The following is a 25878-nucleotide window of genomic DNA, read 5'->3' on the forward strand; positions in this document are numbered from 1 at the left end:
AAGCATCTAAAAAACAATGAAAGCCAGGGAGAATTGAATGATTAGAAGCGTCACCCCAGCCCCTGGCCTGGGAGTTGTGTTGGTCCGGACTCCAACTCCCCAGCCTGCCAAGCACTAACTCCTCCCTGGGGAGGGTCAGGACCACTCCCACAGGCTACTTAGGCTCCTGCCAGAAAAAGGAACTCGTGGTTTCCAGGGTTTGTGGGGCTTCTCTCTCCCCGCCATACTGTCTCAGTCCACCTGAGAGTGCTGCATTTATTAAACATGCGCACTTTAATTTGGCCTAATCTGGATTAATTGGAGTTATTTAATTGGCGGAGAGGCTTTTCTTAAGATTAAATCAAACAAGAAAGACCATCCCTCAGGACATATTTTTGAAATAAAACATATAACATTCTCTTATAGTAAAACAATATGCATACACATATATATTACATATTTAATTATTTAATGTTTAAACTAGTTCCATAAAAAATCCATTTTGCTTGGAAGTTTGAATATCATATCATTATAAAGCAAAATCAAATGCTTTCAGTTTACAAATACTTTAACAACATTGATCACTTATATACATTCCATTATTTATGCAATTTAATTGACAATGATGTATTTTTTTTTTTTAAAAAAATCAGTGAGTATACTGGGTACTTTGTTTCATTTTGGTGGCTGTTTTCTCTGCAACAGTAAAAGTTGACTCAAAGATACCCCCATCCTCTTTTTACTTAAAAACGCTAAGTAGCACAGGTTGGCCCAGGAATCACTCTAGCTCAGGCATGCCCTAATTGTTGGTCCTCCTGCCAAATCTTCCAAGGTAACTGGGATTACTCATCTATTTCCTAGGCTTTACTCTGCTTTTTAAAAGTATCTCAAAACTAAAATTCCCTAACAAACAAAAAAGTTCCCAAGAAACATTACTCCACAGGAAGTAACCATCACTGAGTTAAACATTAAACTACCTTTTCTTTCAAAATAACAAGGTAGTTAGTCTCTAATCTCAAAACTAAAATTTCCTTTAAAAAAAATCTCAAGAAATGTTTCAATAAAAAACAAAGTACTTTACAAGTTAAACTGTCTTTTCTTTCAAAATAGCCTGATCATGTAATAAGAAAAGGATAGTTAATCTCTCTGGAGTCATCCCACATAACTCAAAGGTTAAAGCAGAACAGGTTTCTGAAGTTTTAAATTGGCTGCACCTTCTGTTTTCCCAGTGACGTACACCCAGATAAAATCTCGTGTGGACACAGAGTTTAACAGCTACCTTAAAATAATATTTGGAGGCAGAGAGACTGCACAGAGCTCAGGAGCACTCTTGTTAACCCATGAGACCTTGCATTCAGATCCCAGAAGCACACAACTGACTAGTGGGCATGGTCACATGGACAGCTGTAAGGGCACTGATAGGGGCAGACAGGACTGCTGGTGTCTGTTAGATACCAGACAAGCAAAAGAACTGCCAGCTCAGCTTTAGGGTGGGATTGCCTCAAAAGAGCATAAACACTACACACATACCTACCAAAGGCAAGCGTACATACACATGCATGCGTGCACACACACATCAAAATAAAGAGTGTTTTACCATTTGACTGATTCACTTCTCTGAGGTAGTATAAATTCAGATATGCAAGATCAACAGGTCAATCTTAAGTGTGAAATTAGAACCACTCACTGAAACAGCCATGAGGCAAGATCCAAAGTGTGACCTCTTTAAGACATCTTACCAAAGAGTTACCAAATTATATTAAAGTCTGAAATGAATTGGTGAGGCTGAAGATGGATACCCCAACATCACATAAGAACTTTGGGTGACTGTCCAGGCAGTGAGATGTCTCTGTCAGTCCGAGAGTTTTGGAAGTTACTTGCAATGTCCTTTCTGTTTTCTTAGGTAATATTATATTCTTCTGAGGTCTTTGATGGATTTGAAGACAGGGAGTTGTACTTTTTCTTAGTTATGACAAAAGATAAATTAGAGACAAAGCTTTAGCCTCACAAAGATAAGAAAGATGATAAAATATTTTCTTTAGTTTTTGCCTAATACAAACAGACTATATATAGTGACTGTAATTCTTGCTTGATAACTGTTGTTATATATAATTTTACTATGTTAAAATTAAAACTTTTCTTTTTATTTAAAAAAATTGGTGAATAAAAATACCAGCAAGAATAAATAAGCAAAACAGACATACCTAAAATTCCCTAAGGACAGGCTGAGTGTCAGCTCCTTCTCAACTCCACCTCACAGTGACAGTAAGTGCCTTTCCCTCTCCTGTAAGGGTCTATCAACAGTGTTAAGAGGGCATGCTGTGGGGACATCCAGTCTGCACGTCTCTCACAGCCCTATTTTGAAATATCTTTAAATAACTATTTGCATAAAAGTTTCCAAAGCAGGGCTTCCCTCTGAGTCAGAGCACAGACTCTTTCCCTCCTAGAAGAAGGAGCTTGGCTCCTGCAGGGCAGAGTTGAAGAGGTTTAGCATACCTCACTCAAAACTCAGGCTAAACTAGGGTTTCCCAGCTGTGACAGAGACCTACTGAGTAGGTATTGCACTCAGCTTCACCTGTGTGTTGGGTCCTAAAATCCTACTGAAACCCACTTAGGCTTAAGGTCTCCCTTGCAAGCAGAATCCATGCAAGTGCAGCAAGCCAATCCCGGGCTTTCACCATGCTTCCCCTCAATATAATTGTTCAAGTGCTACAAACACAGTCCAACGCTGGCCGTTACTCAGTACTGCTGACAGAATAATCCTAAACCCCTTTGGGGTAAACAGAGAACATGTCAAGAAAAATATACACTACAATCCTAAAGCAATATAGTCAACAGAGAAACAAAAATAAATAAATGAAGCACATTTTAAAACAACAGAGAAAGAACAGAAAGCAAAGTCTGCAAAATGTTTAATGTAAATAAAACATAAGATCACAACGATATTTTGAACAGTCAGCTGGCTTCAAACTGTACCTCCAGATCCCCAGAGAGTCGCACAAACACAATCGCTCCCTCAAGTCTAAGAAGCACAGAGAAAAGCACGGTTAATTAGGAGCAGCTTTGATGTCAATGCTGAACTTGTTGGCACAGTTGCTAGTGTCCTGATTTAGGGCAAATCCCTAGTCTATATACAACACTCATTTACTTAGCTCATCTACAAAACAGGCTCACACTGGGCATGTTGTGAGGTAATACAAAATAATTAGTGGGTGGTATACTGTGGGAACTATGTTGAGCTTATTAACAGTAAGTAAATTATTACATGCTTTAATAAAATCTATACAATTACATGTTTTAAAATCACCCCTGTGATGGCTAATCTTGACTGTCAACTTGACAAACTTCCCAATCACCATGGAAACAAGTTTCTGGGATGTTGTAAGTGATCGCCTAGAAGAGGTTCACTGTGAGAAGACATTCCATGACTCTGAGAGGTACTACCTGTCCCACGGGCTAGGATTCCAGTGGAATAAAAAGAAGAAAGGTGAACTATCTAGAAATTGTTCCCTGCCTCCTGGGTATAGACACAAGAAGCGGTTGCCTCCTGCTCCTCCCACCACATGTTCCCTGCCACAGTGCACTGTATTCCCCAAACTGTAAGCTAAAGGAAAGGAGTTACTTTTATCTTGTACCGTACTGTAGCAACAAGACAAGTAAATGCTATAATTTACAAAATAAGGATGTCAGGTAGGCATAAACCCCTTTAACTTTATATAGTTTTATATGTTATAAATATAGTCATAGCATATTCAAAAAATATATTCTTTCATTTTCTATCAAGCCTCATCAAGAAGATCAGTCATTATCCAATCACAGAAATTTCTATACAAACATACACACACACAGACGCACGTACACGCACACACACACTCACACAATGAACTATAAAACTATTGTTTTAACACTAGAAAACACTAAAATGTATGCTAAGGTGTTCTATAGCATAAATTACCTTATAGAAAGGAAGTATAACATACTAAATCCAACTTTCACTGTGTTGCGTGAGTAAGTGCTGGGCTGGGATGAGCAATGCAGGAGTGATGTTGGCACACACGACTTTTCCTGAACCAGGACTCTCTGAAGAGTACTTTTTAACCAATGTATTGTGCACGGAATGCAAAAGTTCATCTTCACAAATAAATGGATATGAAGCTTAATTTAGGTTTTAATGAAAATAGCTTCCCAATTACTGAAAAGATAGACGTGATATGGTAAGTTGAAAAGCTGAGTGTAAGTTGTAGAAATGAATTAGCAAGAAAGCCATCAGCATAAGACTCTGGTCCTACTCTGTCAGGCACATCAGTGACACAGTACTGACACAGAAGAATGCTATAAAACTACACTTACTCCCCAGCGAAGTTACTCACACACTGTATATTCACCTTAAAGCCCTTTCCTGCCTCTTACTTCAGTCACCAGATGTCAGTTACCCCAGGAATAGCCTCACCTAACTTGAGATATCTCAGTAAAATTATTAATCATATCCTCTCTTTTACTCTCAAGTGTTGCAGTTTGAACAATCAATCATACACTCATCTTCCTTCTAAATAGCTGGCTCCTTCTGGCTATAAGCAATTAACTTTGCCCTCATCCAGATGTCAGGATAATTATATAGAGATTCTGAGATGAGTTAAATAAACTTTATGTGTATGTATTATGTGGCTTCATTAGCATTATGCTATAATTTGTTATCTCAAATTCATGAGGAATTTTCCTCCGATTCTCATTTTAATTAGTCTATATTAACAGGGTATATTATTGTCTGAAAATAAGCTGCCCGCACATTTTCCAGCAGGGACTACAGGAAATGGTACAGATGAAAGCAGCAGAGTTCACCAGTGGAGTGACTGAAGAAGTAAGCTGCTTATCTACCTTACACTACTGCCTAACACAACACAAAAGCGTCTCAGAGACGTTTCCACAGTAGCAAGGTTCAAACAATTTGCTTCACATATTCTTAATCCACTAATACTAATTTTAAAACTCTGTCAGTCACCCAAGTTTGCTCATGACTGTAGTAGCCTGGGCTACGATGTATGGGCTACCATCTCAAAAACAAACAAAACATTACCATTAACCATTAATAATTTCTCTAATTTTGTTCATTCAATATGCACATAATCAAACAATAAGAGACTCAGCAGAATGATGTGATCTAAAGTGGATCTGCCCAGCAGCATGTACTATAAACAGCTACATCTTCACGTATAACTACAGAAAATAGTCAAAATGTTTAGCCAGAAAGCCAGGAGGCTAAAGCTTGAAATGGCACATGAAGATGTATGCTGATACATATATATATATATATCAACCTGACATGAGCTAGAGTCATCTGAGAGGAAGGAGCCTCAATTGAAAAAAACTTAAGATCAGGTTGAGGCAAGCCTCTACGATATTTTCTTAATAAGTGGTCCATGTGGGAGGGCCTTTGTGGCCCTTTGTGGCCAGTGTCACTCCTGGGCTGGTGGGTCCTGTGTTCTGTAGAAAAGCAGGCTGAGCAAGCCATGAAGAGTGAGCCAGTAAGCAGCACTCCTCCATGCGTACACATCAACATCTAACTCCAGGTTCCTGCCTGTTTGAATTCCTGCCCTGCCTTTCTTCAATGATGGACTGTGATATGGAAAGATAAGCAAAATAAGCCTTTTCTTCCCTAAGCTGTGTTTTCAACACAATGTTTCATCACAACAACAGTGACCTTAACTAATGAATGAAAATGAAATTTATGCCCTGGCAGTGCTGAGCACGCCTGGGCAGCCCATATATGGCAGTTCTGTTGAACTTGTACGTGGTCTAAGTTGATGAGGACAAGTGACCATGTCTCTTCCTCAAGAGAGCACCAAATCTCATTACAGATGGTTGTGAGCCATCGTGTGGTTGTTGGGAATTGAACTCAGGACCTTTGGAAGAGCAGGCAGTGACGCTTAGCAATTTTTCCAGCCCTTAACTAAGACATAGGGAAATTAAGGACAAGGTGATCTCCACCAACAAAATCTAAGAAATGGTTACCTAAACTTAAACATCAGAATTGAAACATCTTTCAGTCTTGAATTTCATATTCTTAATGAAAGATAAAAGAAACTTAAAATATATATGTTCATATTTATCAAAAGGCCTGGAATTACAAGGAATGTAATCCTAATTCAATCTAGTTTGAGAAGAGATATGTAAGTTCACAAAACAAGGAAAATTGCTAGAACTGGGCTTAGGATGTGTAGATTTGACTCCTGCTGACTCCCCTGGCTACGGGAACTCAAGGAGCATGATTTTGCTATATTTTATTTATGTGCTAGCCATGCCTAAAACAAAGACTGGCACAGACTAACGCAAAATATGCACTGACTGAATGACTTCTTTTGTATTCTGTTTAGCAGAGTTTTTTATGCCAGAAGTAATAGAAAATGGAAGAGGATATCTTCCTATTTCATAAGCAAATTAGCAAGGCCATCATCTAGCTAGTTTCATTTTGACTTTCTTTCTTCCTCATCCTCCCCCTCTCACACATACATGTGTGTGCACACACAAACACACACACAAATTTAAATACTCAATATATACACAAAAACTCAAAATGTGTGCATACACACAAAAACCTGTTTTTATAAGACTCACAAAGGACCAACTACATATAAATGTATTCTGTGTCTGAACATCCATCTTCAGTCCTCCTATTATCTAATCAACCCATCATATAGCACAATTTTTGGTCACTGTTATACTTAACTAAAAACATGTTTAAGAAAATGATAGAAAATTACTCAAATTAAATGCAAAGCAAATGATAAGTGAGCATCTGACAGAATTATAATAATTAACATAGGAAAGGGGAAAAACAACAAGAATGAAGCCCTTAGGTACTTCAGAAGAGAACACAGGTATAAAAGAAGCCCCCAGGAAGGGGGAGAAAATGAAAGTCTCTGTTGAGAAATGACCTTTAGAAGGATGCCCACAGACTGCAAATATAGTTAACAGTACAACTCTTGTCAAGGGTAACCCTTGTCATAGTCTGAAGAAAGACCATGATTCAATTCCCAGTACAAAAATGAAATAAAGCCACCTATACCTACACTCATGTTCCAAACTCTATAAACACAAACAATAACTGAAAATATCCTATTTAGTTATCATACAATCTCACTGAAAAACAATCACCAAAAAAAACCTACCAGCTTTGTTTTATTCTTTGTTGCTTTCCAAAAACCATGAAAGTTTGTAATTAAAACCTAAATTTCAAAACCATGACCAATTATGAGCTAGAGAGAGGGCTCAGCAGTATTTGCCTTTTTGAAGAGGACTCAAGTTCACTTCTGTGCATAGAATGGACAGTAATTCTGTCATCAGGAGATCCGACACTGCTCTTCTGGCCTCTGCTGGCACCCGTAAGCATGTGACATCTGTAGGAGAAGGAGCGGGCTGTGTCCAGCTGCCCTGCTAGCATAGCCCCAAAATAACCACACAGAAACTGTATTCATTTAAATACTCTCTGGCCCATTATCTCCAGCCCCTTATTAGCTAACTCTCACATATTAGTTTAACCCATCTCCATTAATATATATTGCCACTTGACTGTGGCTTACCAGCATGGGTCTAACCAGTGTCTGTCTCGGGCAGGAGAACCATGGCATCTGCCACACTGCCCTTCTTCCCAGCATCCAGTTCTGTCTACTCTGCCTATCTAAGTTCTGCCCTAACCAAAGGTCAGGCAGTTTCTTTATTAACCAATGAAAGCAACACAAATACAGAAAAACCTCCTACACCAGATATCTACAATACCACCCTAGACACACCCATAAATATATAAATAAAATATTTTTTAAAAAATAACTGCAATATTAGTTATTAGAATGTCACCAGTTGAAAATGTAATTTTGACACATTTTTACAAAGACAATCCAAAAGCTTTTTATTTTTCACTATGAAATAATGTTAGTTAAACTTCATTCCTAAGCAGGTCTCCTACAAAGCACTAAAGGAAAAGGAATCTAGTATATCTGAGGAATAGTTAGCTAGGTCTTTACTACTAAGTGAATAAGTACCTATTTGGGGGCACAATGGCAAACAAGGTTCCATGGAAGATTGGAAGAAAAAAGAGTACTATGAAACATACACACTGAAGTGTGTTTAGCGGGGTTAAGGAAAGGATTACACAATTGAGGCATAGGTATCGTGAAAAAGATGTTACCTCCCGTCCTGTTTGGAAAGAAAAATGAAACTTAAAATAACATTTCCTAGTCTTCCCTACAGCATTTTTCAGTACTTTTACAGTAGGGGTAGACACTGAAATTTACTTCTAATCCATAGAAACATTCTTTTAGATGCCGTGATAACAAAATTCTGGCAACACAATTTCTGTATCTCATGTAAGAAGGGGACATCCATTAAACATCTATTGAGTCCCATGCTTTAGTCTAGACATGCACATCCTCCTCTAAGTGTTCAAACAACACCATGTTCTGACAGTGGGGTCCAGAGAAGACACTGAGAGTGCAGGTGCGGGTTCAGTGGCTGTTAATAAATACTAGAGAGAGGTGTATATTCTCCATGAACCGTATCTCCCAAGATGCAAACGCAGGGGAAATGTACTACTCTGAAGTGAGCGTATTTAAGTTCACAGAAAGAGATGGGATTTGGCATAGAGTTTTATTTTAATAAGCTTTATGAGTAAGAAACTGAATATTCTCAGTGCCTTCAAAAAACAAGTTCTATGGACAGCTATTTGGTCAGTGCGGCTGGTATCTTTACATCTCACCTCGAGGCCTGTCAAACAGTAACTTGTCACTGGTGGAGTCATGAAAATGTGGCACTTTGCACTAGGAAACAAACACCAAAGAAAAAAAACTCAATGTATGAGCCAGGGCACGGGAGATGCACTGCACAAGGGAATCTCTGGGCAGCACTTATGCTCACTGCAGTGTGTGCGCTATCTGTTCAAGACTCGGCCTATCACCATCTCAGCATGGATGGGGGAGGGGCCTGTAAGTTTCCACCCCTTTATGGAGGAAAGGTTAAGTTTACAATTGTTGGGGGAGGGAGTTGCCCTTGCTCCAATAAATAACTTCCCACTCAGACTAGAACAAAAACTCTAACTGAACCCAGTGAGTGGCACACAAGAAACATGAAAGCAGCAGGCAGACTTGCTGAAAGAGTCACTAGGTGGAGGGAGAAGAATGAGGTGACAATAACTAAACCCATCATGTGAGTAATGCTTGCAAATGTTTGACACTTCGTCCTCCAGAATTTGGTCTGCACACACACATAGGTTCCCACTATTTCTGGAGAGCAGTAGAAAAAAAGAAGAAATGTCACATGAACAATGTCAGGGACACTTCCTCCCACCTGGAACAATGCCACCATGTGAAGATCAGTAAAAAGTTACCATCTATGGAAAGGTCCCCTCCTCCAATCAAATGCCAAATTCGATGACAAAACGATTACGGACACCCAGGCCCCCAGACTGACACTTCTACTGCTTTGAAGCTAGTCTCCACTGGATAGAGGTCCCAATCGGCTAAGTCGCTACCACATACATGTAAGAAAGCCGAGTAGCTGAAAGCAGCCCTGAACCACGTTTCTTTTTTTTTTTTCAAGGCGAATACTCCCCTTCAATTTGCATTTCTTCATCCTACCCTTTGTCCCCTGGTTCTATCAATTTTCTCTTCCTTTTAGTTTCTTTTCCAGCTACCATCTGCTAAATTCTGCTCCCATTCAGAGCAAAATTGCTTGCTGTGTTGCTCTTTTCCTCACAGCCTACTTATTCACTAACTGGATGCATCCTGATCGCTACAATAAAACTATTCTTGTTAAATCCAAAGGATTTTTTTTAACAATACAGCAGCCACCACTTGTTAGTAGTGATCTGCCCTTGAAGTATTCTCTTCTGTGACATCACACTCAGGCAGGGTCCTTCCTAGCTCTCTAGCAGTACGGTCTTTGGTTCATCCCCATGGATACTATTGGTACAACACCAAAATACCGGCATCTTTCAGGATTTGGTATTAAGTCTTCAAGTATGAACAACCATGATTCAATAACTATGCTAATGAATTCTAAATTCATTTTTATCATCAACCCAAGCTGCACATACGTTCTACTGTCACCAAATATGCAGCTTTGATTTTCACAAACGCATCTCACAAATTAAAAACTGAACACATTATCTTCCTTTCCATTTCCTATTTCAGTAAGCACAATCATCCTTTAATCAAAAGCTATAATCACCATTCTTGTCTCCACCCTCACCCAACACAATCAATTACCAATGCTGTCTTGTCTGGTTCCAACCAGCTCTGCAAACCATCATCTTTTTCCCTTACTTCACTGCCACAACCAAGTTCAAGTCAACATTACCTCATACTTCTGCAATATCTCCTGAGAACCCACTGTTACTTTTTCTAATCTTGCAGCCCATCAAAGCTACTCTCCACATCACACTCAGAGAAATACTTCTAAATATAAACTTCACCTCCAAATACAAAACCCGTCCAGTCTACCTGCTGATTTCTAGGATGAAGATGTATACTTTTACACAGCCCTGTGGATTCCCTGGGAATTGACCCCAAGCCTCCATTCTACTTGCAACCCATGATTCATCCATATAGTGCTTATTAGTCTTACGAACGACTTCAAGTTCTTTAGATTTGCTATGCTTTGTCCTATTTTGAGCCCTTTAAAAATGCCTTTTCTTCCCATTTGCCTGGCACACTCTCCCTTTTCACAAGTTTACATCCCTTAGTATCTTTCCTGTGTTTAGCTTCTCCCTATGGCATAGTTCACTTTCTGTTGCTGTGATAAAAACTGACCAGAGCAACTTGGGGGGAAAAAAAAGGTCAGTTAACCTTACAGTTTACAGTCCCTTCTGAAGAGAAGTCAGGGTCAGAACCTAGAGGCAGGCACTGAAGCAGAGATCACAAAGGAATAATGTTTACTGCCTGGCTTTTTCTCGTTTGGTCAGTTACCTTTCTATAGAACCTAGATCCACCTGTTCAAAAATGGCTCCACAGTAACCTACACCCTTCTACATCAATTAGTTACTAAGAAAAAGACCAATCTGATAAGGCACTCCTCAGTTAGGATTCCCTCTCCCCAGGTTTTTCATTTGTGGCAAGTGATTAAAAAAAATGATCCCCTACATGATATCAAAGTCCTCACTCAAGTTCGTGAATTCTCAACTCTATCTTTTCTGTGTGAATTTTCTATATAATTATAAACTATAGGCGACACCAGAAGCAGTAGTTGTCCTAGCTATCACCCTACCGCCAAAACTGGCACAATGTCTAATATGTAATACTCACCAAAAAAGTGACAGAACATATCTTAGAATGGCAGAGATGGCATACATGATACTTTTAAAAAATGATGCTCATATGCTTTGTTGCTTCAACAGTATTATTTCTACTAAAATATTCAAAAAGTACAAGACATGAAAGTTACCATACACTTCAATTTTTTTTAAATCATAGACATAGAAAGCAACAGCAAAGTTTGTATTTTGCCAATAAGTTTATTTTTTACTAAGAAATCACAACAACATGGCTCTCTAAGAAGCTCCCTGAAATCCACTATCTATTCTATCATGACGAATCCTCAGAAAATGCAAAGCCAAAAAGATGGTACTCTGTAAGGTAAACCCTAATTCACAGGTAACCTGACAAAGAAAAGAGGTATAGATAAGGAGAAAGGATGTAACTATTCCCCTCCAGCCCTTTACCAATCAGTAAGTATCCTGTACTTCTACTCAGTAAGTGTAACTTGGGCCAAGTGCAATGGCTCACCTATATCCCCGCTATTTGGTAGAAACAGGCAGAAGCATGGGATATCCAGTAGCAGTGGTTGTACCTAGACAAATTACAGCTTTTCTAAGTTTTCTGTCTATCATGAGTAACTGTTTTTATTGTCTATAAAACAATAGAAACTTGAAAACTAAAGTGGGGGCTGGAGAGAGAGCTCAGCAGTTAAGAATGATGACTGCTCTTCCAGAGGACCTATGTTTGGATCCCAGCACCCACATGGTAAACCAGAATCATCTCTATCCCCAATTCCCGGGAATCAAACACCCTCTCTGAACTCCACAGGCACTGTACAGATATCCAAACATATAAAAACGGAAAATGAATAAACATTTTTTAAAAAGGAAAAAGGAAGCTTAGATGCAGCAATAACTTACATTGCAATAGGTTGCTTTATACACAGGTATTTGAAACGAGCAAAAATGAGACCATAAACGTGATTGCTATTTGATAGGCAAAAGAATTTAAATGTAACAGTTCTGCTGTGATTAGTTCTTGGTACTCCCTAAGGATCACACAACTCAATTAAATTGTTGAAAATTGATGGCATTTATGATTTTCTATGATACAAAGGTTATCAGATCATAGTATAACGGTTACCAGGAGTTAACTTCTAATATATAAAATTAACTTTGATACTCTCTGAGTTAGGGTTAATATTATTGTGATACAACATCCTGACCTACAGCAATTTGGGGAAGTAAGGGTTTTTTTTTTCACTTATATATCCTTCCTACATCAATCACTAAATAAGAAAATCCACTATCTAGGCTTCCTGCCTACAACCAGATCATAGGAGACATTTTCATAATTGAGGTACCCTTCTAAAAGATGACGTCAGCTTGTGTCAATCTAATATAAAACTAGCCAGCACAGATGTGTAAAGAAATTTTCATTAATAACTCCATCATCATATTTCATAATTAAAATAGAGGAAGGAGCTACATGAATAGCTATACTAGTAGTTCATTATCGTTCTATAAAGTAATAAAAAAGTTCAAGACCAAACTAATCTCAATCTGGCACTGGAGTCCCAGAAAATTCCTAGAGAGCTGGTGGCCTTCAGTCTATGTTAAAATCCCAGAAGTACATGCTAATACCAGTAAAGGGGTGTTGGAGCAACAGGATCAGTGAACGTGCCAGCAAGTGTGAGGGCTGGCAAACCGAAGGAAAAGCATCCTTCTGCCGCATCCTTTCATGTGGTCTACCACCAGAAAGATGTGGTTGATGTAGAGTGAGTCATCCCACCTCAACAGATCCAATCAAGAAAATCCCTCTCCCCTGTGTCCAGATGCCTGGGTTTTAGTTAGTAACAGATGTAGTCAAGTAGACAGCCAAGATTAGCAATCACAAGCACTAAGTAGAGAACACAGGGGGAAAACAAGGGCTCATTCTGGGAATACTACCAACCACTACACCAAGAAATGTAAAGGGTAGGGGTTGGGGGCTATCTCTGTGGGTAAAGTACTTGTTGGGCAAACATGATGACCCGAGTCACCTCCAGAACTGATGTAAAGTGTAGGGGTGAACTTGCCACCCTAGTGCTCCACGGGCAGGGACAGGTGCATCCCTGGAGCCAGCCTAAGCCTAAACAGGGAGCTCCAGGCCAACCAAAGAGCCCATCTCTCAAAAAGAAAAAAGAAGTGGGAGGCAGAAAAAAAAAAAAAAGACACCAAAGATAGACCTCTGACCTCTGCATGTACCAGCAAACAGACAGATAGACTGACTGACTGACTGACTGATTAACTGTGTCAGACTAACCAAAAGTATTTGGTAAAATGGGCCCTAACTTCTAGCTTTGGCAAAGATACTGGGGAACACTTTATTTGGTGTTAGATATACTGCCTGGGCAGAAACGATGATCCATCCCTACACTCTATGGTGACTAATACTGTCAGTCTGACAGAATCTAGGAGCACATGGAGACACCTCTGAGGGTGTGTGAGGGAGTTTCGTAGTGTGGGTTCACTGAGGTGTGCTGGGAGCAAAGACCTGTATTTGGTTATAGTCCTCTTAGCTCACAAGTTAAGTAAGCTATTCACCTCTGTAGGGCAAGTTCCAGACCCTTGAGCAGACTTAGCAGGCCCCAGGGCTCGGAAGTAATTAGCATTTCCCCCCTGTAAACATTTACAGACCCTCACTCACCATTTCCTTATCTCTTCCTATCAGCTAGGGACGTCTCCAGACCTGACATTCCAGCATCCTACCCTCCCCCACTGCCTTTTTGCTATATAATGCTCCTGAGAAAAAATAAAGGTGGCAGCTTGATCAGAATACAGACTTGCTGTCCTTGTCTCACGTCTCTTGCCCCTTTCATTCCTCTCCCTTCAAGGTTCTTACTCCCGTTCGTGTTGGCTAAACAGAGGTGAGAAGATCCACCTGAACTGTGAGCAGAACCGGTCCCTAGTCTGGAGGCCCCGAACAACAAAAACCAATAGTAATAATGAGGACAAGCTGCCCACCAGCATTCATCTCTGTACTTCCTGGCAGCAGATGGAATGTGACCAGCCTTGTTACACCTGCTACCATGAAAAGTTGACCCTCAAACTGTGAGGGGAAATTAACACTTTCTCCCTTCCCTAAATTGTGCATCCAGTATTTTGTCAAAAAAAAAAAAAAAAACAGTATTTACTACACCTTCATTCTTTGTGACCCACACAAGTTATATAGTTTGACCATTACTTGTAATTGAGATCTACCTTGCTTAATTTTACTTGTTTCAGCAGTTTATAGAAACAGATACCCTAAATTCAGAGACTGTTCTCAAAGTAGCCAAATAGGTCTGCTATATGGCTGCCTCAGTTTTAAACATTTGTCGGTATGAGCAAAACAGGATCCCAAAAATAGAAGGATGAAACCAGACTCCTGTAACTCAGGAGTTGGAAAAAAATCAAAGCAAGGGATTCAATCAAGGCTTAACTGCATGGCCTGATAGTATAAAACCACCACAAGAAAACCGTCAAATGTGGTGGTGGTGTGAAAGACCCCCAAAGGTTCATAGGGAATAGGACTCTTATGGGGTGTGGCCTTGTTGGAGTAGGTGTGGTCTTGTTGGAGGAAGTGGCTTACTGGGGGGGGGGGGGGATGAAGCCTTAAAAGCTCAAGCCTGCCTAGTAGCTCACAGATCTCTTTCTGCTGCCTGAGGATCTAGATGTAGAACTCTCAGCTCCTTCTCCAGCACCAGGTCTGCCTGCATGCTGCCATGCTTCCTGCCATGGCAATAATGGACTAAACCTGAAACTATTGGACCAGCCCTAATTAAGTGTTTTCCTTCCTGAGAGTTGCCGTGCTCATGGTGTCTCTTCACAGCAACAGAAACCCTAACTAGGATAAATGCTTACTCACTGTAAACAGTCACTGAATGGCTAAAGATTTTTTTTTTAAGTTCTCAAAAGCATGAGAAAAAGCAAAATCAGACAAACAAAATTACATCAACTAAAAATCTTCACCACGCAAAGGACACAGTAATTAGAGTGAACATCCTGTGGAATGGAAAACAAACAACTATGAATTACATGTATGATGAAGGGTTAACATGCAGAATATATATATACCCGAAAGCCACAACAGCAATATATATATATATATATATATATTAAGTAGACTTTAAAATAGGCCATAAAACGAAACAGAATTAACCAAAGGACATGCAAGAGGCCAGTATGTACGTGAAAAGTTTACTATCTCTTTTAAGAGAAATCAAAACACTGGGCTATCACTTTACCCCAGTAAAATGACTACAATCAGGAGCTCAGCAGTGCTGGAGAAAATATGGACAACCCATTCATATTGTCAATGAGAAGGTAAACCAGTACACACATTATGTAAAAACAACATTAAGTTTCCTCAATAAACTTAAAATAGAAAAGAAATCCTAAGGCTATCAGTCACTTTCACAGGAAAGGGAATCACTAAGTCATGGAAACTGCACCCCCCCCACACACACACACACTGGCACGGCATTACCTGCAGGTGCGCGTGCACACACACACACAAACACACACACACACACAAACACCACCTAAGTATCTTACACACTGCTGACTGGATAAAGGAAATGTAGTACACGTACATACTGAAATGCTATTCAGTCATAAAAAGAATACAACACGGACACAGGAAGTCAGGTTCTGTAATTGACAAGATGACTCCACAGAAGTGCAGAGAACAGTACTGAGTGTAGCCTGTGGAGAGCAGATAAAAGCCAGCACTGGGAAAGATGGTCAATGGGTATTAACTTTAGCTAGTAAGAAGTTCTTTGTGCTGTTATAGGGGAGGCTGATTAAAGATAACAATATTTTAATAAGTTCATCATGAAATGATAAACACTAAGGAAAATCTTCTAAACCTAAGACAAACATTATTTAACATCACTGGAGCCACTATAATTTATACAATTTATGTCTTTAAATACAAAGTAATATAAATTTAACTCGTTTTTTTTAAAAAAGCACTCTTCAATGAAAAATTCCTTGAAGTATCAGCTATGAGAAGAAAAACAAAAGCATAGACATAACAATGATATTAAGAGTAAAGGGGTTCAGAGACCCTAAAGCACAAGTCCCTAATAACCGAGGAAAGGAATTTAAAAACATAAACCCTACATAAATCAGTAGCTCTGATCTGTACTCCCATTCTGGTATTTAGTCTAAAATATCATAGACCCACTCTAAAACTGCAGTTATTACCATGTCTGCTTTCTCTAACATCCAAGTATACGACTCCTATGGCTGGCAATGGGAAGCTACCCTGAATTATAGTGCCATTAGTAAAGTATGGGGCCTTAATTCATCCACTCTTCCTCCCTCTGAAAATTCCAAGAGAGAATTACACAGGAAATAATGGCCAGACACAATTCATCACCCCAAATTTATGACTATGAAAAAGGCCATCTCTCTTGGAGACTTGGATTTCTAGCAAAAGGAGGGCCACTCAACATACACTCCTCTATAAGAGATGTCTCAATTTTATATTTTGCATAAGTCTATTTCAAAAGTTAGCCAGAAGAACATATCACGATATGATCATTTTTGGAGCTAGTGAAATGGGTCAATTTTTTTTTAACATATGATCTTTTAAAATTAAACATGTATCTATGTCTTGGGCTGTTGCAAGGAGCCAAGCCTCTTGTTGGTTCCCAGCTGCCCGGCTAGCTTAGACCCCAAATAATCACATAGAAATGGTATTTAAATCACTGCTTGGCCCCTTAGCTCTAGCTTCTTATTGGCTAACTCTTACATATTAATTTAACCCATCTTCATTAATTTGTGTATTGCCATGTGGCAGTGGCTTACCAGCAAAGTTTCGGCATGTCTTACTCTTGACATGGCTCCATGTTGTCTCCCTGACTCTGCCTCCTTTCTCCCAGCCTGCCATTTAGTTTTTCCCACCTACCTAAATTCTGCCCTATCAACAGACCAAGGAAGTTTCTTTATTCATTAGCCAATAAAAGCAACATATATACCTCCCACACCATTGGGCAGGATGAATTGCTATAGCAAATTACCATATATGAAATGTCTTAGTTTGCTTTTTATTGTTGAGATAAAACAACAGTACTAAAAGCAATTTGTGGAAGAAACTGTTCACAGTTTACAGTCCCCCTGTACAGTAAGCAGCTTACTGACTTGCTCCTACTGGCTTGCTTGGTCAACTTTCTTATACACCCCAGGGTGACTAGCCCAGAGGTGGCACCACCCACAGTGAGGTCCAGACCCTTCAACATCCATAATTAATCATAAAAATGTCCTACATACTTGCCTGCAGGCAATAGGATGGAGACATTTTCTCAACTGACTTTCCTCTTCTCAGATAGCTCTAACTTGGGTCAAGTTGACAAAAAACCAACCAGAACACAAAGGGACTCAAAACAAGAATCTGGAACTGTAAAACCAGGTGTCAACATGGTCAGGTTCTGGTGAGGATTCTCTCTCTAAACTGGAAGATCAGTTCATGGCAGAGAGAGCAGAGCTCTCTGCAGTTGCTTTCATAAGGCTTGGGGAATCACTGATGAGTGGCTGCAGAGTCAGGACCTAATCACTTACCAACAAGGCCATCTCTGCAGCTATCACATTAGGGGCAGGAATTGAAGCCGTGAGTTCTAGAGAACACAAGCATTCATTCCACTGCACACTCTAAGTGATAGCATACTGGAACTTGTTTGCTCTGCTGCTTCTTAGGTACTGTTTGCTAACATACTTTAACTCATTTTCCATTCACAACTTGTTACACTTAGCACAGTATACTAAGGCATCTGGTCATTATTTTAACAGATCCCTAAGTTTATAAGCAATTGTATATCATCATTAAATTTTGCCACAAAATCAATGCAGATAAAAGATGTGACTTGCCCTTTAAGTCAGCACAGCTTATTTAGACTATACTAGTGCGCATCTTTCCATATGTATACTTGATTATCTGATGATAGCATAAAAGAAAATATGTGTCTTTCTCATCTTCAAATGTCAAACACAATAAATAGTTTTATATAATCAACTAAAAATATAATAACAACCATTCCAATTAGAACTTCCTTTCATCTTTTGGTCCTATTTTTCTGTTCATTGTTTTCTTTAGAGACTATTCTAGGTATATTAGAACTTAATGCTTTCAAATCACTCTATAAACTTACTGTTGACCTTTTCTTCCAAAGCTAAAAAGAAATACAGAGACAGGCAGAGAGAACCCAATCACTAGGAAAAAACACTAAGGCTTTTGAATAACATTTTGCAGCTTTAATATTTGTTCTAAATATATGTGCTTATATATCTACAGAAAAGTATGCTACTTTTAAGAAATGCTTCATAAACCCATGTATAAATCCCCAGGAAATTTTGTGCAGCCAGCTTCCCAGTGCACTCTACCCAAAAACTCAGGATAAGAACTATCATGATACATATACAAATAATTGGATAAAAATCAAACTCTTGACTGATGAGAATTATTTCCATTAAAATAGAACTATTAATAACAAGGAGAAACCAGAGAGACCGGACCAGAGAAAAGAAAAAAAGGTTCCTTTTTAGAGTTGTTCAATGCCAGATGTCCCAAATTTTGCTCAAAATATATAAATAAAAATTAACCGGATACCAGCAAAAACTTCACCCGCTGGTAATGCACATATATAACAACAAATATTTGGTTTTCCCCACCATCTTGTTTTTTAACAAAGCTTGATTACTCCACTCCTACACTTAATCGAAGGGAAATTCTTTTTTTAAAAAGATTTATTTATTTACTATGTATACAACATTCTGCCTCGATGTATGCCCGCACGCCCAGAGGAGGGAGCCAGATCTCAATACAGATGGTTGTGAGCCTCCATGTGGTTGCTGGGGATTGAAATCAGGACCTTTGGAAGAGCAGCCAGTGCTCTTAACCTCTGAGCCATCTCTCCAGCCCTGAAGGGGAAATTCTTTATCTCAGTGAGATTGCCATGGTGCTTCAAGGGGGATTCTTCTGGAAATAAGAACATGCAAAAAAAAAAATTGTACTATGATGGAGGAAGGTCAAATAAAGAAACTGCCTTGGCCCTGATTGGTTAGAACATAGGTGGGTAGAGAAAACAGAACAAAATGCTGGGAGGAAGAGGAAGTGAGCTCAGACTCTACAGCTCTGCTCTCTGGAGCAGAGACGCCAGGCTCCGCTCTCCCAGGCAGCTCCCAGCTCCAACCCAGGATGGATGGAGGCTAGAATCTTCCCGGTAAGCGCACCTAGTGGTGCTACACAGATGATTAGAAATGGGCTAAATTAATATGTGAGAATTAGCCTAGAAGAGGCTAGATAGAAATGGGCCAAGCAGTGTTTAAATGAATACAGTTTGTGTGTTATTTCAGGGCATAAGCTATCCAGGCGGCCGGGGTGCTGGGGACGCAGCCCCGCTGCTCCTATTACTACAGTACTATCAGTCACAATGCACTACAGTTCAAATCCAAGACCAGCAAATATTCAGGACGGCAAAGAGTAAAGAAGAAAGAAGGCTAAAAGCAGTCTATGAGAATGCACATGCGGCAGACATGTGGCTGTGGACAAAAACACCCTCCTGATGATCCTTTTGACAAGGCTCCTGTCTCTAATATGACAATGCTTCTCTTCATGAAATTCTGTAGAACACGAGGCCATCACACCCACAGATAAGCACTAGAGAAACCAGAATTGGTAAACACACAAGTTTTTTCCTTCAAGGGAAGAAACTGACACCTGTTTCCCCGGAAGGCTGAAGTGGATGTTGTTTGATAACCTGGTGATCTTTGCTAGTCTGTGGAGCCATCCCTCACCTGAATCCCCAAAATCCTAGGCACTGCTTCTCAGTCAATAGAACCCATTTTTGTGCTTATTATAAACCCTTCCTGCCTAAACCCTTATGCTGAGCACCGTTTCTCAGTGAATAGAACCCATCCTTGTGGAAAAGGTCACAGGAGTTTGCTATAGAGATGTACTTTGCAAGGGAGCTTCGATGCCTTGGTGCCTTAAGCTTTGCTGTGGTAACTTTTTTTTCCAAAATCTTACTGTGTTTAAATATGTTAAAAATAAACCTCTTGGTTCCAAACTCAAGAAGCTTAAGCCAACACTGGCTAAGTTGTGTTGAACTGAACTGAGTTTCATTCTTACCTCACCCAGATAGCTCCCATGCTAGCTGTAGTGCTGGGAGGGACCCCACAGGTTTCTACACAGCCTGTGACAGACTGACTTGGTTTTGGACTATCTTTTCAAAAATGCTTGTAAAGTATAGTCATGCTGGAGCCTGCACCCTGGAAGGGGATGAGGGGGAAGGGAGTTTCTCTTCAAGCTTAATAAAGATAATATTTCGCTCTAAGAAAAAGGTCAAATTGCTCTCTTCAAAAGATTTGGGTTCCTTAACCTCAAGGTTCCTTTCCTGCAATGCAACTCACTACATGGGTGAGCGATCTCTTTGGACAGTCCTTTCCTTGTTGTCTTCTGTCAAAGGAAGGTGAAGCAACTAGCAAAAATGCTGACACCCTGATTCAAATCTTCTGAGAATGGCAGTAAGTTTATTGAACTCTATCAAAATACTGCTGTTGTGAGTGATAACCTCGTGTGTGCTAGAGTCCTGGGATAATGCACCACAGGAAGGACAGAGAAGGGTGATCGCCGCCCCCATCCTGAGGGTCCACAGGCAGTAGGAAACAGCAGTCGGCTGAGTTGAGGCAGCAGCACTGTGGAGAAGCAACAAAAGGGAAATTTCCTAGAGACCCACCGTAGAACCAAAACAGAACAGTAGAGCATGAGGCAGCGGCAGGGACAGCGGAAGAAGCAAAAGTCACAACACAAGAGCAGCAGCAAAAGAGGCAGTTGGACAGTTCCAGAGTCTCCGTGACAAGAATGCAGAAAGTAAGGCAGGAAGAGAAAAAAGGCAAAGGCTGAAGGAAAGAAACTGTAGGGAAGAAAACCACAGGTACTGGAAACTAAAAAGGTTCCAAGGAGCTTAAAAGCTTAAAAGCCAAAGGTCTTAGGCACAATAGGCCAAGGATATGTAACACTGGCAACAGTCAAGGGCCTGGGAAATCCCAGCACTAGCAGCTGTCAAGGGCTGTGCTCTCGGACCTCCCCAATTCACTGAGGAGGGAATCTCAGTACCCTGGGCCTCCTCGAGAGCTCTAACACTGTGGGTTTGCATCTGTTACTACTACTGCTGTCTGTAGCTGCTCACTGCTACCAAACACAACCACCACCAAACAAAACACAAAACTGTCCGATCAGCACTGGAAGAGCTTTCCCTCGCCAACCCAGTATTTCTATATCCACAGAGCAAACGGACCACGGCTGATGAGAACAGAACCATTCCGAGCTGTTATGAGGAACTGCACAGTGGCAGCATGGAGACTCAGTTTGGACTGTTCACGATAAGGCCTGTTGTTTTCAATTAGCCTTCAACTCGCTGTCCAATCATAGCTAAATTAAATGACAATCTTGACATGTGTGTGGGTATCAGCCGGTTATTTCCTAGCCAGTTTTGAAATTTGTACTATAGCTGCAAACTTTTTCCTCTACTTCAGTTTTTGGCTGAATATTGGTACTACTTACCAATATTCGGTAAAACATTCAAATCTCTCACAGATGAACCATTAGAAACAACTGGAGATTATTATGCATTCCCATATAAATGCTCTTTACAGACAGACATAAAAGGCAATGGAAATGTTTCAGTGGGGACAGGGAAAAAACTGGTCCTCTCTCTACCTGTGAGCAATTCCGGCTTCCATACTATATACTCCTGTCATCCGCACACTGCAGCCCATTAATGAGTCACATTCTGAGCAAGTGCGAGACATTACTGTAACAGACACTTCTGATGTTTGGCAAAGTTATTAAGTACACTGCAAGGCTTTTTATAATTTATAAACCAGAAAAGGTCATTAAAAAATAAAAACAATTCTGAATGAAGGTGATTGACTGGTAAGTGTTAATGATATAAGAAAACAAGAAAAAGGCAAAGTTTCCCACAAATTCTTATCACTTAGCATGAAAAGGGTTCAAAGTTGGTTGATAATGGCTATATTCAGTGTAATTATAGGATATAACTAAAAAGATCTCCAATTGTCTCTAGCTACTCAGTTATTTCTCGAGTATATTCCAAAACAAGAAGACATAACAAAACTCATTTTAAGGAATGTAAATGTCATTTTATGAAGAAACGTGTGCAAACACATGTACAAGGTGTACAAAAATACACACCAATGCATGGACTATCACTAACTCTTATATGATGGGAAAGCAGGGCTTTTCAACAACCTAAGGATTTTAGATTTCAAGTGTTTGGCAAGATGGTAATTTATTAGAGAGGCATATGGTTTATTTCATACAGTTTACTTAAGAAAATAAAAAAAAATTAAAAAGAAAAAATCTAACTTTCATTTGAGAACCCCATCATATTATACTTCCCTTTATATAAATATCACATAGGAGAAGCCAGAACTATTTTCATTTGCTGTTATGTCTGAGGCACTGTGGTGGAATCTGTATACACTGTTAACCTCAGTGTCCTAAGATGGACGTACTTAGTGTCTGGATTTGAGAAGAAGCACACTAAACTTCAAGATTGAGTGCTTGCCAGGGGTCTCATCAGAGATCCAGTTGCAACTGGACCGATCTGTTCTATGACTCAAATAATCCACAACAACTATTGCTGTCATAATCCATATTAAAAGCAAACACAACCCATTGTGCCAGCTTAACTTTAGACTTCAACATGGCTTCCTACCTTACAAAGAAAATGTGTTCATGCCAAGGCAGCTACTCTGATACACATGTGAGTAACATCTATTTTAAATTGTGTTCTGACTGCTGTACCTTCTGATTCAATGTTATAGGATCTTATATTGGCAACTAGGTTCTTAGGTCAAGAAAGGACAAAAGAAATCTACCAGAAAAAAAAATGTTGGATTACCATTTCTCATCATTTCCAACAAAGTATGTTTTTCTTCCAGAATTAGAAGTCTGTGAATTAAATATCATTCAAAATACTCCTAGAGTTTAATTTCCTCTGTAGTATCACCATATATTATTGGCTCTCTTTTTTATGACAGAAGTAATTTTGGAAGGCATCCCATTTCAATCTCGAATCATGTTTCCCCCATCTTTACATTACTGTGTCTGTGCATGCACATGTGTGGGTGTGCACGTGCCAAAGCCCACGTGTGAAAGTCAGAGGACTGTTTATAGGAGCTGGTTTTCTCCCCCATGAGGGTTCTAGAAATGGATTCAAGTCATGAGGCTTGATGGCAAATATCTCCGCCTGCTGAGCCATCTCAGCGGTTCCTAATCTTTTCCTTTCCCAAAATATCTAACGAATATGTTACGGATTTTTAAGGGAAATATGCACTTTAAGCTTAATTATTTAATTATAGTAAGTTTCCTAACATCTTGCGTATTGAGATGGCCTCGGAATTGGAGATGCTGAGAACCTATGAGCCTGACAACTATCTAATATTTTCCCCTACGACTTACAGTGGTCCTGGTGACATTCCTAAGGGCAAAAACAACACACATGACAAGAAGTGTCTCATCCATTTCTATTGCCTTTTGTTTTGTATACACCCCTCCCCCCCAAAAAAAATTGCCTACTGCAAATCTCGTACCCTTCTCATTTAAAAAATCGGGAAAATACGACACAAAACACAAAGTGCTAGAAAGTCTAATTCGTGTAGAGAGGGCGATTTCAATTTACCAGCAGTTAGTCTCCCATCTCCTACCAAAATACCAACAATTTCGTATGCCCGGCTTCTCCTGCAAAGAAAGAAAAAACTCAAGAGGGGAGGGAGGCGCAGTTCTTAATACCGAGATTGTTTCAAGCAAAGGTGAAGAGAAGGGATTGGGGAGGACTAATTGCTCTTCCAGGAGATCTGGGTTCGATTCCCAGCACCCACACAGTCGCTCATAACCGGCTGTGACTCCAGGTCTAGGAGATCAGATGTTAGAAACCTCCTGGGCTACCATGCCTGACGACAAAATACACATGTAACATTTAAAAAAATATTGAGTGAAGAAATTACTGTTTACTCTGAGACTGTATTTCTTCTCTCTCTCCCCCATACTAAAGAAATGCTTGCAATAAACTGAACCAGAGTCAAATTATGAGACTCGTGTACTTGTGTAATTTAACAGTAAAAGCATCTTCCGCCATAAACACAAAGTACTCTTACCAAACTGGTCTACAATTAGAAATCCTAGTCACAATTCCACAATGAATGTTTTTATGAAACGACCAGACCAGACTTCCACATTAATTCTGTCATATTGAGTTCACAAATAACTCTACAACTCACGCAGATACATCAAATCTCACCCTCAAAATAATGGTGGGTTGAAATTGAAATCAGGAGACCCAAACTTCACAAATAAGTATAGAGTATTTATATGCGACTGTTCTCTCTATCACACTGAGTTAAACACAGAAATAAGCATTTAGTGCTACAAGGGTATAATTAGGAATGCAGAATAACACACTCAATATGACATCTTAACATAAACAAGAGAGCTGAATAAGAGGTAGAGTTCCCCTGCGCTTACAAGTGCTTCCAACGGGTATTTGCACACCCAGGATATTAAGGAACTGCAAAAGCCCGGCCTACACCTGAGGCTCAGTGCAGCCATGGTCCCTGAGGCACGGGCTTTCAGACTTCAGCCCCCACTTCCTGGATGTAGAACTAGGGTCACTCAGCATCCACAGCCTGAGACGCCCCAGGGGCACGCCCAACCCGCCCCCGCCCACTTGGTTCCCGCCCCCGGGCGCCAGCGCCCACATCACCGGTGCCTAGCAACGCCACGGGGCTTCCTAGCAACGCGGCCAGCTCCAGCCCGCCCCGGCCCTGAGGCGACCGCCCGCGGGATCCCATCTACCTCCTTTTTCTTCTGTCCGCCCCCGAGCTGGATGCAGAGCAGCAGCAGCAAGAGGAGGAAGGGAAAGCTGCCTGTAGGCAGGTAGCGCAACCTGCGGCCCGCTTGTCTCCTGCGTGAAGGAGCGGCCCTGGCACCCATGGCCGCAGGGCTGTGTCTCCTCCACGCGCGGTAGCCGTGCGCGCCCAGCTCCTACCGTGCCCGCGCCCGCCGGGCCAGTCGCCAGCAGCCTCTTGGCCAAGGCCTCAGGGTGGCAGCGGCTTCTCCAGGGAGCTGGGTGGAGGCTAAGGACGCGGAGGAGGAGACTGACAGCGCATCCGGTTCACCGGCAGAGGGACCGGGAAAGGCGAGGGATGGAGCAGGAAGTGGGCGTGGCGAGGACGCGGCTCCGTTGCGCGCGGCTAGGCTCGGCTCCCGGGGTCTTCCTGCTCGCGTGCCCGCTGGACGGGAGGGCATCTGTCAGTCTCCTCTGTCGGAGTCTGATTCCCCTCTCCATACACCTTGGGGCGCAGGAGTGTACCATGAACCTGTTAGTCCAAACTTCCACCTGGATCCTGAAGACTTCCCACTGCCTTCTTGGTTCTAGCAACCAGGAAGCTCCATTCCCATTGAGAAGTAGTTAGGGACCTCCGTGTGCCCTTTGACATTCAGCTTAGTCCCTTGGATGCATAGAAAGTGTTCTACAACTTTGCCTTGGTTTTTTTCCACCCTCCATCAAGGACGCTAGCAACCAACGTGGCTAAACACCATTCACTCA

At 40.6% G+C, this 25878-nt stretch overlaps 1 protein-coding gene across 2 annotated transcripts in view; it reads right to left on the reverse strand.

Moving 5' to 3' along the window:
- Tusc3 (tumor suppressor candidate 3) overlaps positions 1-25454 on the reverse strand; it is a 144967-nt gene extending 119513 nt beyond the window's left edge. Inside the window, exon 1 of one of the 2 annotated variants that reach the window (XM_050147389.1) lies at positions 25125-25454. In XM_050147389.1, coding sequence (XP_050003346.1) covers positions 25125-25262 — 138 coding nt within the window. In that variant the 5' untranslated portion in view covers positions 25263-25454. The remainder of the gene's footprint in view (positions 1-25124) is intronic. The other variant, XM_050147388.1, reaches the window with a different exon arrangement.
- Positions 25455-25878: the final 424 nt, after the last annotated feature.

The sequence above is a fragment of the Alexandromys fortis genome, unplaced genomic scaffold (genome assembly GCF_014885135.2).
Source record: "Alexandromys fortis isolate MF-2015 unplaced genomic scaffold, M_Fortis_MF-2015_v1.1 scaffold_32, whole genome shotgun sequence".
Classification (NCBI taxonomy): domain Eukaryota; kingdom Metazoa; phylum Chordata; class Mammalia; order Rodentia; family Cricetidae; genus Alexandromys; species Alexandromys fortis.